The sequence below is a fragment of the Diabrotica virgifera genome, chromosome 5 (assembly GCF_917563875.1).
Source record: "Diabrotica virgifera virgifera chromosome 5, PGI_DIABVI_V3a".
Taxonomy (NCBI): domain Eukaryota; kingdom Metazoa; phylum Arthropoda; class Insecta; order Coleoptera; family Chrysomelidae; genus Diabrotica; species Diabrotica virgifera.
In genome coordinates this window covers 241,917,157-241,933,557 of record NC_065447.1, presented here as the reverse complement: position 1 = coordinate 241,933,557, position 16,401 = coordinate 241,917,157, and the positions used below count along the sequence as shown (strand labels likewise).

The 16,401-nt window shown below is 35.0% G+C and overlaps 2 protein-coding genes and 1 long non-coding RNA gene across 3 annotated transcripts in view; 2 read left to right on the top strand and 1 right to left on the bottom strand.

Annotated features, from left to right (window-relative positions):
• The window catches only part of LOC114331958 (ATP-dependent helicase brm-like), a 120,696-nt gene that overhangs the window by 6,278 nt on the left and 98,017 nt on the right, over positions 1–16,401 (top strand). The window lies entirely within an intron of this gene.
• Positions 1–16,401, bottom strand: part of LOC114331963 (uncharacterized) — a 52,907-nt gene that overhangs the window by 3,059 nt on the left and 33,447 nt on the right. Inside the window, exons 3-5 of the mRNA XM_050650940.1 lie at positions 7,195–7,454; positions 3,717–3,822; positions 378–529 (exon numbers count right to left, since the gene is read on the bottom strand). Coding sequence (XP_050506897.1) covers positions 378–529; positions 3,717–3,822; positions 7,195–7,454 — 518 coding nt within the window. The remainder of the gene's footprint in view (positions 1–377; positions 530–3,716; positions 3,823–7,194; positions 7,455–16,401) is intronic.
• LOC126884747 (uncharacterized) lies at positions 8,167–15,442 on the top strand. The gene is made up of 2 exons (XR_007698143.1): positions 8,167–12,784; positions 14,622–15,442. It is a non-coding gene; the product is annotated as an uncharacterized LOC126884747 (long non-coding RNA).

Below are 16,401 nucleotides of genomic sequence, written 5' to 3'. Positions count from 1 at the left end.
AATTTAAATTTTTTTCAAATCTTTTACCATTTCGCTGTAATCTTCCGTCGCGTTAGTGGTGACTCACCCTGTATAAATACCAAACGGACGACACTCAGGAAAAAATATTCTATCGATGCATCTCAGCTTGCCTATCTGAATCGTTATCATTTTTGTACTCATATACTGAGTAAAGTGTAAAAACAAAATAAACGGTTTCGTTTTGATTCAAATCGAGTCTCTTGCCATCCTCTGACACCGTGTTTCGGGGTCTACCCCTTATCAAAGAGGCTTCGCAAGAAGACTGATCTAAATCAAAACTCACCGAGAAGATGGTGTAATAATAATTCTGTACTATATTTCTGTACATTTTATTTATAATGTGGAAGGATTATTACCTCTAGAGTCGCAAACTGTGCCTCCAGCTTCCCTAACTATCAAAACTCCAGCTGCTGCATCCCAAGGATATAATCCATCACACTGGTAAGCATCTACTCTGCCTGAAGCTACATAGCACAGGCCCATCACTGCTGAACCCAATGAGCGAAAGCTAAAAAGAAATAATTAGTTAAAAGACTAAGTTTTCAATCTAATAGCACATAAAACAACACCAAAAATGTTACTCTACATCCTACCAGATTGAAAACAATGGGGACCTTCTCTGGTAACACCTCCGAGGCTTCTAAAATTTGCAAGCCATTACGGATGCTGAGACTAAGGAAGATGAGGGAATTTTACAATTTATAATTCACGTCCCATCTGCTCAGCGCGGTAAAGTTCCAACAAGAACGGTTTCCTTCGTACTCCAATCAGAGTAAACATGTAAATCAAAAATGAATAACCATTTTCAATTTCGTTGCAACACGAAACTACAGCCGCATCATTATTCCATTTCAATCAGAGAGTGCAGTAAGCACCTCTACTGGTTTCGAAACTTATTAGTTTCTCATCAGGAGGCACATATGCTGCTCTCTCTGACCCAACTAGGAAAAACCTCGGCGTGCAGTCACGGATTACAACGAACAAAATGGCAGGGATGCCCTAGCGGCAACTACTAGCAAAAGACTAAGTTTTCAATCTAATAGCACATAAAACAACACCAAAAATGTTACTCTACATCCTACCAGATTGAAAACAAGTTTCTCATCAGGAGGCACACATGTTGCTCTCTCTGACCCAACTAGGACAAACCTCGGCGTGTTGTCACGGATTACAATCACTGCCATTTCGTTCGTTGCAATCCGTGACTGCACGCCGAGGTTTGTCCTAGTTGGGTCAGAGAGAGCAGCATCTGTGCCTCCTGATGAGAAACTAATAAGTTTCGAAACCGGTAGAGGTGCTTGCTGCACTCTCTGATTGAACTGGAATAATGATAGGCTGTAGTTTCGTGTTGCAACGAAATTGAAAATGGTTATTCATTTTTGAAATAGTTAGTTACTTTCTAACTTATTTACTAATCGGTGTAAATCACGATGTTGATTTTAATTAGCCTTTTTTTACAAGTTTACTACTTTTTCTTTGTATTAATGCCATTGTTTATGCCTCTTCTTTGTATCGAAATGACACATCCCACTGTGTTTAGTTTGAGCTTGTCTTGAATCTGAACACACAATTGGTAGGTAGGTTGGTCATGGACAGTATCTTTTGCTATCAGATAGAAAAGGTACCGTGATCCATCTCGGAGTTTCAAAACTTTCCGGGAGCTGGCAGTTGGTATTGAAGTTCCACAACTCGACAAAACTTCCTTCGAAAGACGGATGCCAACCCTTTTAAATATTTAATACTGGCCGGGATAGTATGTGTGAGTAGTCATCGGGAAGTGCGAACAGATCTTGTTTATCTTCAGTGGTAACTGCATGTCTTGCTTTACCGGTACCTCCATCAGTGGCGGCTCGTCAGAAGAGGCAACGGAGGCTTAGCCTCCCCATAATTTTTTTACACATTTTATGTCATATCTGGGACATAATATTTCTAGAATTATTGATGAAATGTCACTGTTTTGTTTATTTTGAATCACGAGAAACAACAAGCGCTCGTACTAATAGAAAGTGTAAATTATTGCACACTTTTGTAACTAAACGCATCTGGAATGCATCAATATGCCCACCTGTATGCTGTGAGCAGCTCCTCATATCCCTACCAAGGGAGGTAGAAGCCAGACTCGACTCCGTTGTGTTCTAAGTTACGACAAACGTCTCGAAACCAGCGATATAGTTTCCTATGCGTACAATAATACTCGATAGAGAAACGTAATATTATATCGCTTCACGTCAAACTACCCAGAAATATAATATATATGCCAAGGGAGGCAAAACCAGAATTAGGCTCACTTGTGGTTTTACTTATATTCTATAAGGAAGTTAATAGTCAGGGTATTTCTTGGTGTGATTTTATCATTTTATTTCTTTTAATTAGTGTTTGGTGAATTTTTGTATTTCATATATTTTTATTTGTGTTGTTATTGGCTTGGTAAGGTTATTTTTACAATTTACGTACCGTTGTTTGTTTATATAAAATGTATATAAATTAATAATTTTAATACTTTAAGTATATTATAATAAAGCTTATATTATTAAAACCTTAGAAAGACCACAGCCAAATTTAACTATTATTAAATCCTCAGGTAATCGTCAAAATCGTGCATTTAATATTAACTCGTATAATAAATGGGACTGGTTAACCGGGTCTATTAAGAGGGAAAAAGTTTTTTGTGTAAATTAAAACTTTTTGCTAAACAAAATATAGTAACTGCTTTAGATACGGCTCAAAAAGAGGCCATAATTACTTACAATAATCAGGTTTTGGAGAATAGGATGAATTTAAAAAAGCTTATCGATATAACACTATATTTGGCTTCGCAAGAATTAGCTTTTCGCAGACACGATGAAAGTGATGATTATTCCATTAATCGCGGCAATTACAAGGAACTTCTATCGTTGTGGGGTAATTATGACTCAAAATTCGAAAAATTTCGTTAATTTTAGATTTAATCCTGTTTTTATAAAGTTCTTTTAGTAACAATAATATTATTATTAGTTACAAAAGCTATTCTACATCTCAGTTATCAATGCAAGCATGCGGTAAGGGACCGTTCAAGTATTACGTAACGCAGGTGGGGGGGGGGGGGTTCAAAAATCTTCAAAAATTGCGTTACGCAATAGTTAAACGCCCATTAGAGTGCGTTACGTAGGGGGAGGGGGGGTCAAAAATCGCGTTACGTAATACTTGAACGCTTCCTAAGAGAGAGGGTCCCCGTAAGGTGAAATGTAAATAAAAATGGTCAAAAACAAATGGAGCCTTAAATTACTTTTTTTGGTGCATTTTTTTGCTAGTGCAAATTTGTCTAGATTTTTTATAGTTAGAGCCTCCCCTATTGTAAAACTCACGAGCCGCCACTGACCTCCATGGATGTATGGAAGGCATTAATTCAATTAAGAAAGCACGTGTTGGAGTCCAACGTGCAAAAGTTAGCCATGCCAAAGTTAAAATGCCGCCAATTAGACTGAAGTCCCCTGCCACTTTTATACAACTGGAAGTTGTAAAAGAGGGTCTAGTTGCCGATACCAGCATCCAGTTCCAGGAGGAACCATCTTTTAAGGAGGGGACAATGTTACGCTCCCAACATCCGTCTCAGTAAATCTCTAGAAATGACAGGACTGGCATCCGTGATGTTGGGAGCGTGACGCTATCTTATTTTTATTCATTGATGCAAAATTATCTTAGTATCTTATACTCACCCATTGATAATTTGGATCAGATGTTTCAATCTGTACATATACAGTTCATAGTATTTTGGATTTCTAGCTAGGGAGACTTCATAGTTAAATATTGCCTTCATTATATCTAAAACAGCAGTTATTTAAAAAAAAAAGTAAAGTATACCTCGTCCAATTTACTTACCGTTGCACGTCATCCGCGCCATAGCCTGTGACACGATACCAACACGAAATATTTAGGCGGTGGGTGTGTTCTTTTTTAGAATCAAAATGATTCTAAAGGGGAACACACCTACCGCCTAGATATTTCGTGTTGGTATCGTGTCACAGGCTATGGCGCGGATGACGTGCAACGGTAAGTAAATTGGACGAGGTATAGATACTTAGAGGTGTGACAGATGGCCTCAAAACTACCCAGAAAAATTAAAGTGGCCGTCTAGAAAAACACATCTGGAGCAGAAATAGAAGGACCAAGAACAGCTCAAACTTTTCAAGCGAATAATCCTAAGAAGAATATATAGAGGAATAAAATGGCAAGGTTTGTGACTCAGGCGTTGCAACTTTGAGTTGTATAGAAGTTTTGGGCAATCTGCCGTTATAAAATTCATTAAGGTAGCACGCTTTAGATGTATAGGGCCAATCAGGCGAGAGGAATGTGCAACAGTCAGAAAAGTTTTTGACCGAAGAGGGCCGATTGGACAACAAGCCAAAGGAAGACCGATACTTAGGTATCAAGACAACTTAAAGGATGATTTAAAATCTATTGGAGTTAGAGTATGGAGAGAAGAGTTGCCAGAGACAAGGGTGAATGAAGGATTGCTCTGAAGAAGGCTTTGGCTCATATGGAGCTGTAATGCCGCTGATGATGGTGATGACGGTGTTACGTGGTGATCCAACACATAATACGAAACGCAATAAGAAATTGGAAAGAGTTAAATTTCTACTTCTTGCAGATGTTTACAGATTATTGGAGTAACTTCTTAAACCCATCAGGTTTCCGGGTTGAACCGCGTCCATATTTACAGGGCCGAGCTTTCGACGTCTTCTCTGACGTCATCTTCAGGACTTTCGGAGAACTGCAAGAGACTGCGACCCCGGAAGCCCTGAAGATGACGTCAGATAGACGTCGAAAACACGGCGGACGATATTCACTGCGCCTGGTAAGCCTGGTAAGTTTAATATTGATATTAATTCTTGTAATAACTTTTATTAATAGCCCGATCAAAGAACAATCTGACCCCAAAAAAACTAAAGGAAGGATGAAAATGTGGGAATAGGTAGTTGAAATTGTCTATTATTATATAAGAAAAAGTTTACAATTCTACATCCCCTCCATTTTACAAAAATGGAGGGGAGTACCCCCATCTCGAAGGTGAAAAATATACATTCAAAATAAGTCCGGAATTGGATAAAATGACTAATTCTAAGCAACTTTTGTTCTATAGAGTTTTTTCCCTAAGTCAATACTTTTCGAGTTATTTGCAAGTGAATATGTTCATTTTTAACAGAAAAAAACATATTTTTGGACTGTTTTCGGAGATAACTCAAAAAGTAAGTATTTGAGCGAAAAAATATTCTTAGCAAAGATATAGCTTATAAAAAACTGAAAAAAATGGTGTATGCTTGAGGTCTGTAGACCCAGTAGAAGCAGAGTTGTAGCTAATGAAAAGTAGGTTCTTCTTCATCAAATTCCAAATCGAATATTTCAATGTGAAATAACCCAAAAACGGAGCACTTTTCGGGGAAAATTCATTTCAACTTTTTTTAAAGTGTTTAAGAAAAGGTTTATTTTTGTTTTTTAAAAAAACTTAGAACATTAAAAGTAAGTAAGTTACGCTCAAAATATTGTTGGTCCCTTTTATTTTTTGGTAAAAAAATCGCGAAAATCACCTCCTAATTAGCATCACAAATAAATGTTATCATTACGACTTCACAAGTTACTTTGCTTATGTATTATTTATATGATCTGTAAGTTTCGTCGGTTCAAAGTGCATATTTTTGAAAAAGCTGTAGTTAAAATGGCTTGAACGAGTACAGCCATAGCATAAGCAATTTTTGTCTAACAAGAAAACCAAAAAGCAAAAATATTCAGAAAAGCAAAACGTACATTTTATTACTCTTTAAGATTTTTGGTATTACTAATAATTTTTAAGTTAATTCCATGAACAATTCCATTTTTTTTTTTTCAAAATAAAAAAAATGTTTTATTTTAAACCCAATGTTTTTCAAAAATGAGCACTTTGAACCAATGAAACTTATATACAAATATAATATATAATATATAATAATATATAATAGATAATATAAACAATACATAAGTAAAGTAACTTGTGAAGCGGTAACAATTAATTTTATTTGGGAAGCTAATTAGGGGGTGATTTTCGCGATTTTTGTACCAAAAAATAAAAGGGACCAACAATATTTTGAGCGGAACTCACTTATTTTTAATGTAATAAGTTTTTTTTAAAAACAAAAGTATACCTTTTTTTAAACACTTTAAAAAAGTTGTAATGAATTTTCCCCGCAAAGTGCTGTTTTTTGGTTATTTCACATTGAAATATTCGATTTGGAATTTGATGAAGAAGAACCTACTTTTCATTAGCTACAACTCTGCTTCTACTGGGTCTGCAGACCTCACGCGTACACCATTTTTTTTTTATTATTTATAAGCTATATTTTCACTTAAAATATTTTTTTCGCTAGAATACTTACTTTTTGAGTTATCCGCGAAAAACCGTCCAAAACATGTTTTTTTTTTGTTAAAAATGAACATATTCACTCGCAAATAACTCGAATATATGACTGTAAAATTAAGTTATAGAATGACTAGATTAGGCTTGTAACCTTAAATGATGTCTTTCCTTTTGATTGCCTACATGCCTGCCTTACCGTGTGGGGTGGGTATATAGGTAATCAATAATTATTAAGAAAAAAAACCCTTGAATGAGAAAAGTGTGACCCTTGTCCTTATCCCATAATTTTTATTAAGATTAATTTAGCAAAAATTCACTTTGAAAATAAAATGTTTATTATATCTATTCTTAACAAAAAGGTCGGTCAGACTTAGATAACCTTAACTTAGATTAGTAATTAGATAGTTTAGATAAGATATATATTATGTTTATGTATGTACTGTTTACTTTGTTTCTGGCCGCATGGTCTAATCCTAAAGCCAATAAAAAAAATAACGCGAAAAGTATTGACTTAGTGAAAAAACTCTATAGAACAAAACTTGCTTAGAATTAATCATTTTATCCAATTCCGCGCCTAGTTTGAACGTATATTTTTTCACTCCCAAGAAAATATTTTTCACCCCGTATTTCCCAATTTTTTTTTTTAAATGGAGGGGATGTAGAATTGTAAACTTTTTCTGATATAATAATAGACAATTTCAACTAGGTACTTACTTATTCCCAAATTTTCATCCTTCCTTTATTTTTTTGGAGGTTTTCGTAAAATTTTGTGTTCCCTGATCTGGCTATAACAGCAAATCGCTTACTTGTTTCTTTGCTGACATATATTCGTTTTCCATTGAGATACGCTCCCTGGCCCTTAATAGCCGTATACAATTCATTTAAAAAGGGATTGAACACTAGACCCATTGTTTGTACTTTGTTTATCACTAATCCTACTGAAACGCAGGAATCTTTTAAATTTCTCACGAAGTTTGCAGTGCCATCTATCGGATCTATGATCCATGTTGGGTTATCCGTTAAGGTTCCGATGCCGTTTATATGCGATTCTTCTTCTCCAATGAAACTGAAAATAATAAATCGTTTAGGAGTATACAGGGAACGCCACAACACTCTATTAACAAAAGTAATCAACAAGATAAAGTTTTACTTTTCAATAAAATTAAAAATAATATTAAAATAATGTTAGAATAATATTAAAATATCTTAAACTTAATATCTTAAACTTTTATTGAAAGCAATTTTCTGGTAACGTCTTCGCAGTTTCTTTAATTTGCAAACCATACGAATGCTGAGGCAAAGAAAGCTAGAGGAACTCTAAGAATTGCATCTCACTTCCTGCCTGCTTAGGGGACAAAAATTATAACGAAAAATTGGTCCCACACACTCTGTTAGAAGTAAACTTATAATAAATAATAATTCTGCTGTAAAACGAAAACTAGAGACGTCTTTTTGTTTTTTGAAATCATGCTTCCATAAGGTGAATGGTATGCCAGTTGTATCCTCATACAGAGCGATAATTTTGGTCTTGGCGGTATAGTTCTATGGAGTGGTATTTCTCGGAAAGGACATACTGAACTTGTGGAGATGATTGTGTGAATGGTAGCTGACGTGTACATTAAAAACATTTTAGAAGATCATGTCTTGCCATTTGCCAGCCATATTGGATATGACAGATTCGTGCTAATCTACGATTACGCAATAATAGAATAGTGAATACTTACCTTGATGAGAGTCAATTTAAAAATTATATTGGCCACCATATTAGAGATGTTGAAAAAGTATCTATTCGTTACAAAGTACTCGTTACTTACGAATACCGAAAGTAACGATTACTATACAGAGAGGCAAATCGTTACTTTGATTACTCTGATTACTTCGTTACTTCGTACCAATCGTATCAGAGCGAGTAACGACTATTGTATCTACAACCAGTACACTTGATTACTTTCTACCAATCATATCCCAGCGAGTAACGGACGGGACCGGTATTTTACGAGTGTTATCGAATATCGTTATCGGTATGAAGCGTTTTAAGGGTGTGAGGGTGAGGAGAAGATAGAAGATGAACCAGATGGAGGTATAATGGTATACGTAAAATATGTAATGTATGTCATTAACAAAGATCGAATGCGAGAACCCTATATTTTTATCTAGAGTAGTAGAGATATGAGAATCTGAGATCCAAGATGGCGGCCAGCTTGATGGCTAGGATGGCGTTGAGGCCGTAGAAGTAGCCTCTGGTGATGTACAAGAAGTACACCCTGTCGTTATAAAAGAATCCCTGTCGTTAAGAAGTACACCCTGTCGTTATACAAGAACCCTGTCGTCATAGGGGTGAGAAGTAGACGTGTTGCAATGAGGCGGCTAGGATGGCGTTGGGGCCGTAGCCTCTGGTACAAGAAGAACCCTGTCGTTATAAAAGAACCCTGTCGTTATACAAGAAGTACACCCTGTACAGGATGGCGTTGAGGCCGTAGAAGTAGCCTCTGGTGATGTACAAGAAGTACACCCTATAAAAGAACCCTATCGTTAAGAAGTACACCCTGTCGCACCCTGTCGTCATAGGGGTGAGAATTCGTGTTGGCGGCCAGCGGCGTTGGGGCCTCTGAAGAAGAACCCTATAAAAGAACCCTGTCGTTAAGAAGTACACCCTGTCGCACCCTGTCGTCATAGGGGTGAGAAGTAGACGTGTTGGCGGCCAGCGGCGTTGGGGCCTCTGAAGAAGAACCCTATCGTTATAAAAGAACTCTAAGAAGTACACCCTGTCGCACCCTGTAGGGGGTGAGAATTCGTGTTGGCGGCCAGCGGCGTTGAGGCCTCTGAAGAAGAATCCCATAGGGTGGGGCCTCCGGGGGCGGTAAAAATTGCGTTATGTAACAAAATTAGGCAATGTAGATACGCAAGCCAAAAAGCAACGATTTTTTAGTATTATAATTTCATACAAACGAATGCACCCCGCCTGCATTCTACAATGTGCTTTTAGAATTCAAAGAAAAATACGTGAGTACCTCCAAGTAATAAAAATATATTGCAATGTGGACGCAACGGCAACTATAAATATTATATGTCGTTCCCACGAGTGAACCGGATACATCCACATTCCAATGATGTCATACGTTAATGCACGTGTGGCGAAATGAGTGAACCGCGGGAAATACGCTGACAGTAACTATAAATATTATATGTCGTTCCCACGAGTGAACCGGATACATCCACATTCTAATGATGTCATACGTTAATGCACCAACTATAAATATTATATGTCGTTCCCACGAGTGAACCGGATACATCCACATTCCAATGGTTTGCAAATTACTAGTTAAAGGATGTACAAATTCTATAAATATTATGCACATGTCGTTCCCACGAATTAAGTGCAAATGTTTTTTAATCGTTTGCAAATTACTAGTTAAAAGATGCAATTAAAACGTGAATGTGTTCACGAGGCATTTCCGGAGTAACTACTATTTAAACTGAAATCGGGGGATAGCCATTTTATAGAGTTTCTGTCAGTCACAAACTACACCAAGTAATCGTTTTGTGAGTGTGATCAATACAACTAAAAAAGTAAGTAAATATTTTTGGTATTTAATTATTTGCTACTTCAGAAGTCTTACGTCTTCTTTTATGTTTTACTGTTGCAATTTTACCTTAAAGACCTGGAATGTACTAGCCTATTTACCTGTAAATGCTTTTTGTTTCAAGTCTTCTTGTGTATATTCTTATGTAATTTTTGTAAGTTATGAGTGTGGTTTGCGTCCTGGTCCACGTTTATCTTCTATTACGAGCTGTAGAAACTAGTAATGAGTTCCGTGTGCGTCCTGGTCCACGTTTACTTTCTATTACGAGCTGTAGAAACTCATACGTAATGCATCCTATTATATTACTATGATGTTGTAGTTTCTACTGTTTCATCATTTTCATGTTTTTTCATATTTTATGTTTTACTGTTGCGATTTTACCTTAAAGTTCTGAAATCTACATAATAGCGTATTTGTCGATAAATGCTTGTTTGCTTCAAGGCTGTGCATATTCTTAAGTTATGAGTGTGGTTTGCGTCCTGGTCCACGTTTATCTTCTATTACGAGCTGTAGAAACTAGTAATGAGTTCCGTTTGCGTCCTGGTCCACGTTTACCTTCTATTATGAGTTGTAGAAACATCCTATTGTATAACTATGATTTTGTAGTTTCCGCTTTTCTACCGGTAAATGCTGTTTGTGTTTCAAGCCCTCATGTGTGTATATTTAGTTATGAGTTGCGTGTGCCTCCTGGTCCACGTTTATTACGAGTTGTAGAAAGGCGTACGTAATGCATCCTATTATTATAGAATAATGATCTTGTAGTTTCTGCTTTTTCATCATTTTAATGTTTTACTGCTGCGATTTTACCTTAAAGACCTGAAATCTACATAATAGTGTATTTACTGGTAAATCATTTTTTTCAAACCTTCATGTGTGTATATTCTTAAGTTATGAGCGTCGTTTGCATCCTGGTCCACGTTTACCTTCTATTACGAGCTGTAGAAACTCGTACGTAATGCATCCTTAAAATCTTTTTAAAATTTCCCGAGAATCTGGGGAAAATTGATTTTCTATCTTACGCTAATACACAGGCTCTTATGGGAGGCGCTGTTGCCAGATGTTGTGAAAGGCTCAGTTTTGCAGTAGATCTGGGGAAATTTTATTTTTGTGTGCTCGTTCCTGTATCGCCCTTATACTATGATTATGTAGTTTCTGTATGTTTACCAGTTTAATGTTTTGTAATATTTTATATTTTACTGTTACAATTTTACCTCAGCGTAATGCATCCTATTATATTACTATGATGTTGTAGTTTCTACTGTTTCATCATTTTAATGTTTTTTCATATTTTATGTTTTACTGTTGCGATTTTACCTTAAAGTTCTGAAATCTACATAATAGCGTATTTGTCGATAAATGCTTGTTTGCTTCAAGCCTGTGCATATTCTTAAGTTATGAGTGTGGTTTGCGTTCTGGTCCACGTTTATCTTCTATTACGAGCTGTAGAAACTAGTAATGAGTTCCGTTTGCGTCCTGGTCCACGTTTACCTTCTATTATGAGTTGTAGAAACATCCTATTGTATAACTATGATTTTGTAGTTTCCGCTTTTCTACCGGTAAATGCTGTTTGTGTTTCAAGCCCTCATGTGTGTATATTTAGTTATGAGTTGCGTGTGCCTCCTGGTCCACGTTTATTACGAGTTGTAGAAAGGCGTACGTAATGCATCCTATTATTATATAATAATGATCTTGTAGTTTCTGCTTTTTCATCATTTTAATGTTTTACTACTGCGATTTTACCTTAAAGACCTGAAATCTACATAATAGTGTATGTGCCGGTAAATCATTTTTTTCAAACCTTCATGTGTGTATATTCTTAAGTTATGAGCGTCGTTTGCATCCTGGTTCACGTTTACCTTCTATTACGAGCTGTAGAAACTCGTACGTAATGCATCCTTAAAATCTTTTTAAAATTTCCCCAGAATCTGGGGAAAATTGATTTTCTATCTTACGCTAATACACAGGCTCTTATGGGAGGCGCTGTTGCCCGATGTTGTGAAAGGCTCAGTTTTGCAGTAGATCTGGGGAAATTTTATTTTTGTGTGCTCGTTCCTGTATAGCCCTTATACTGTGATTATGTAGTTTCTGTATGTTTACCAGTTTAATGTTTTGTAATATTTTATATTTTACTGTTACAATTTTACCTCAGTTTTAGTTTTTTATCATTTCAATGTCATCTTTTATGATTTACTGGTGCAATTTTCCTCAGACCTGCAAGAGACAGCGTAGCGTGGTATTCGTGTGTACATTCTTAAGTTATGACTTTCGTGTGTATCCTAGTCCACGTTTACCGGCTATTATGAGTTGTTACAACTCGTATGTAATGTATCCTATTATATAGACATGATTTTGTAGCCGTAGCTTTTTATTACGTCAATGTCTTTTTTCATATTTTCACTGTTGCAATTTTATTATAATTTACTTCAAAATCATGTAATTTTTAATAATAGAATCTGCAATGTAGCAAATGAACTTACATTCGCAATTATTTCAGATGGATCTAAACAAACTAAACAAAGTTTCTGTTGTTAAGAAAGAAGACAAACCGATTACAAAACTACAGCAACTGGAAGTTGACAAACCATATAAAATAATAAACAGTAAAATCGTCAACACTGCATTTGGTCAATCGGTGCTTCTAGAATTAGAGGAAAGTGTGGTGTTCCTACCGAAGCGGGTTACCGAGGACTACGCCCCCTATATAGATCAGTTGAGGACAGAAAAGTACGCTGTCGTATTCAGAGGCCTGGTGAGCACGTCGAGCAAGCTAAATCCTGCAGCGTCATTCGAAATAATTGAAATTTAAAAAACTGTAAGTAGATTTTTCATATCCAAAATTTTGAAAAATGAATTCTGAGGAAATCGCTATTCTTAGTAGTGAGATAATTAAAAAATTTGATAAAACTGAAAAATTACTTTTTTTAAAAAAGCGTTGTTCGGATAGAGAAACAAAAAATTTAATAAAACAAGTTAAAAAACATATATGTTTATGCAATTTAGCTATTAAGGATGGCGATTTAAGTATAGGGACGCTACGAAAACTTCAAACCAATGCAGGGATCCTTAAAAGATTTTTAATTATACTTCAAAATTTAAATTCCGTTGCAGGCGGTGGGTTAAATAATATACGTAGAAGTAAAGCAAAGGTTGTATGGAGAAATATAGCATCAATTTTTCAAAGTAGAGTACAAACAGGAATAATTATTAACAAAGAGCATAAAGATATTTCACAGTTTTTTGCCGATGCTTTTAAAATGTTTCAAAAGAAAATTGAATACAACTTAAAAAGAATGGGCATGTTAAAAGTAAACACTACATTTTGTGGGGAATTTATCAAAAAAGCTGAAGAGGTGGAAATTTTAGAAAGAAAATATTTTAATACTAAAAATGAAGTTATTGATGTGACTACCGATTTAAATTATTGGTTTGAAGTTTACGTTAAAAATATTGTTTTGACCGATTTATCTGAATTCGAGGAATCTCAGAGTGGTTGGGCACTGAATCAAATTATATCTTTAGAAATAAACATTAATAAATTTGAAATGGCTAAAGGAGCCTCATAGTATATTCAATTGCATCCTAAAGTTACCAAAAAACGAGCTTGTATCAATGTTAAGAATAACGACCAGGCTTGTTTTGCTTGGACCATTGTATCAGCACTATATTCAGTTAACATAAACGCTAACAAAACTACTTCATATCCTCATTACTTCACTGTCCTTAATTTAAAAGGTCTTACATTTCCAGTAACTCTAATAATAAATTACTAAGCGAGTTACAGGTAAATCGACAAACCATAAATGATAATAGGATTCATGATCTTGAGCAATGGCAGAAAAGCATTCGATATGAATCAGATATGAGATCTTTACTAGATAGTAGAGTATCAGAGCTCTCAAAGACTTTGTATGAGTTGGATGAACGTTTATCTTCAGCAGTAAAAGAAATCCAAGATACACTTGCTATATTTAACACATATTTACACCCTTTACTTCAAAGAGTTAAAGCTTTAGAAAGTAGAAATGACGTCGTCCATGGAAAAGGTCCAACTAGTTAACGAGCTACACACAAACCTACTCGAAAAAATTATCCAAGACGATGTACAATAGTCAATAAATTGCTTTATATTGATACTGATGGATTGATTTATGAAACTGAATGTAATGATATATACGAGGAAATGATTAAGCCTGACATTCATAGATTTGATACAAGCGATTATCCCCAAAATAATCCTTGGAATATTCCTTTAGTAAACAAAAAAGTGCCAGGTCTAATGAAAGATGAGAATAACTCAAAAATCATGACTCACTTCGTTGGTCTTCGTTCAAAGCAATATACATATAAAGTGGCTGGGGAGAAAGATGTTAAAAAGTCGAAAGGGGTTAAGATGAATGTTGTAAAGATGAAAATTAACTTTGATGATTATTTGAATTGTTTGAAAAGTTTTCGTGAAACTGCCGAAACAAAATCACTTTTTTATGCAACACAGCGTTGTATACAATCTAAATTACATGAAGTTTACAGTATTGAGCAAACTAAAATAGCCTTAAACCCTTTTGATGACAAACGGCACTTACTCTCCAACACTTTTGATACGTTGCCCTGGGGCCACTACAGTATAACACATAGGTGAATTCATTTTTCAGATGTGGAAGATGGAAAGTCTACAGAATTTATGCATAAGCTCTATTATCGAAAACATACATGAAATTTCAAAATTTATTAGTAAATCGCCTTTACCATGGGTATTAACGGAGGAAATAGTTCAAAAATTTAGTAAAATTAAATGGATGCAAATTAAAACTAATCCCGTTCCTTATGAACATTTTAAAGTTTGTGACTTTGAGAATCATGATCTAGAATTGAATATTTCACCTGAACTTCGTCAGGCAATTATAGAGTGTCAGGATTTTGAAACTTTTGCACTTAATGACTACTATTGCTTATGGTTTAGGTATTATCAAATACCAAAATATAATTTGCTACTCTGTCGACCATGTTACAGGGTATTTAAAATAATTTTCTCTGAAAAACAAAAATGTCTAAAAGCTAAATCTGATAATTTTCATGTTAGTTGTTTAGCTTCAGACTTACATTTGATATTTAGAAAAAAATCATCCTGGTGTCAAAATGGTTTTTGTGAGGTACTCTTTGAACTAAAGGATAGATATGATTGTGAGGAGGACTTACACAGGAATCGTAATAAAAAAGTAAGATTCTCAGATATTTAAGATGCTAATAAAATTTAAACCTTTTGGTAAAGACGATCTGTATATTTGTATCATTTTCGGTAAACATATTTTGTACGTTTATACCTGTAAAATGTAAAAAAAACTTTCTTGTAAAGTAATTACTTACCTTTTAGTTGTATTGATCATAATCACAAAACGTTACTTCGATTAAACGAATACGATTTGCGATTACGATTATCGATTACTAATAACGAATAAAAGACTTTCTTGTAAAATATGCTTTATTTACCTTTTCCCCATACAAAATCCCCAGATCCCCAGATCCCCAGATCCCATTGATGATGGACCCCCAGACATTAATTATTCATAAAATAAATTTACTTTAGATAATAAGGATTTCAGTTGTTTTATTAATCCATTATCAGGACAAGGGATCCCCAACATATTCCAATTAAAAGTACCTTTTTCAATGACACTTCTTGTAAATTCATTAAACTTGTAATAGACGTTGTGCTTTAAGAAATATATATGTCCATCGATGTAATTAAATGCTGATGTAATATCATTTGGTATTCCTGGAAAAACGTCACTTATGCGTCCTCTTGAGATAATGTCTTTATCATTAAATTCAATAAATGAACCATCAAAACAAACAAATTTTTTTCCTGAATTTGTTTGGAATAAACCGTTAATACTTCTTGCGTTATTGATTTCAGGTACCATGTTATCTGTATGAATTCTTAAGCTAGGAAATGCTGCTGCATATATACGATTTCTGCTTACACCAATCATATCTCCATTGGAACTTTGAAAAACATGTGTCACGTTCGTAATTCCCCTTGGAAAGTATCTTATAAATTGTTCAGCATTGGTGGGCATCTTTTCATTATTTAAGTCATATTTCCATACCAGATCCTTACTTACTATATACATTCGGTATGTTGGAAATGATGGAGCATACGCTAAAAATATTAAATCTGGATATTCCAATTCACATACATTCGTTATTATATTTTGCTTTGATTTATTAGTCCTAGCTGCTGTGGTTGTCCTAGATCTTTCTGTTGTAGTTGGTGAACTACTCCTAGGTTGAGTTGGAATAGATGCAGATTTACTTTTATGTCCATATAACTTTTCTAATCCTCTTTTATCATCATCAGTTATGTGAGAAGGAAAGGTTTCATAAAAGGGATACATTACAGCCTTCTTATCGCTACTGTGTGCTAAACCTAAA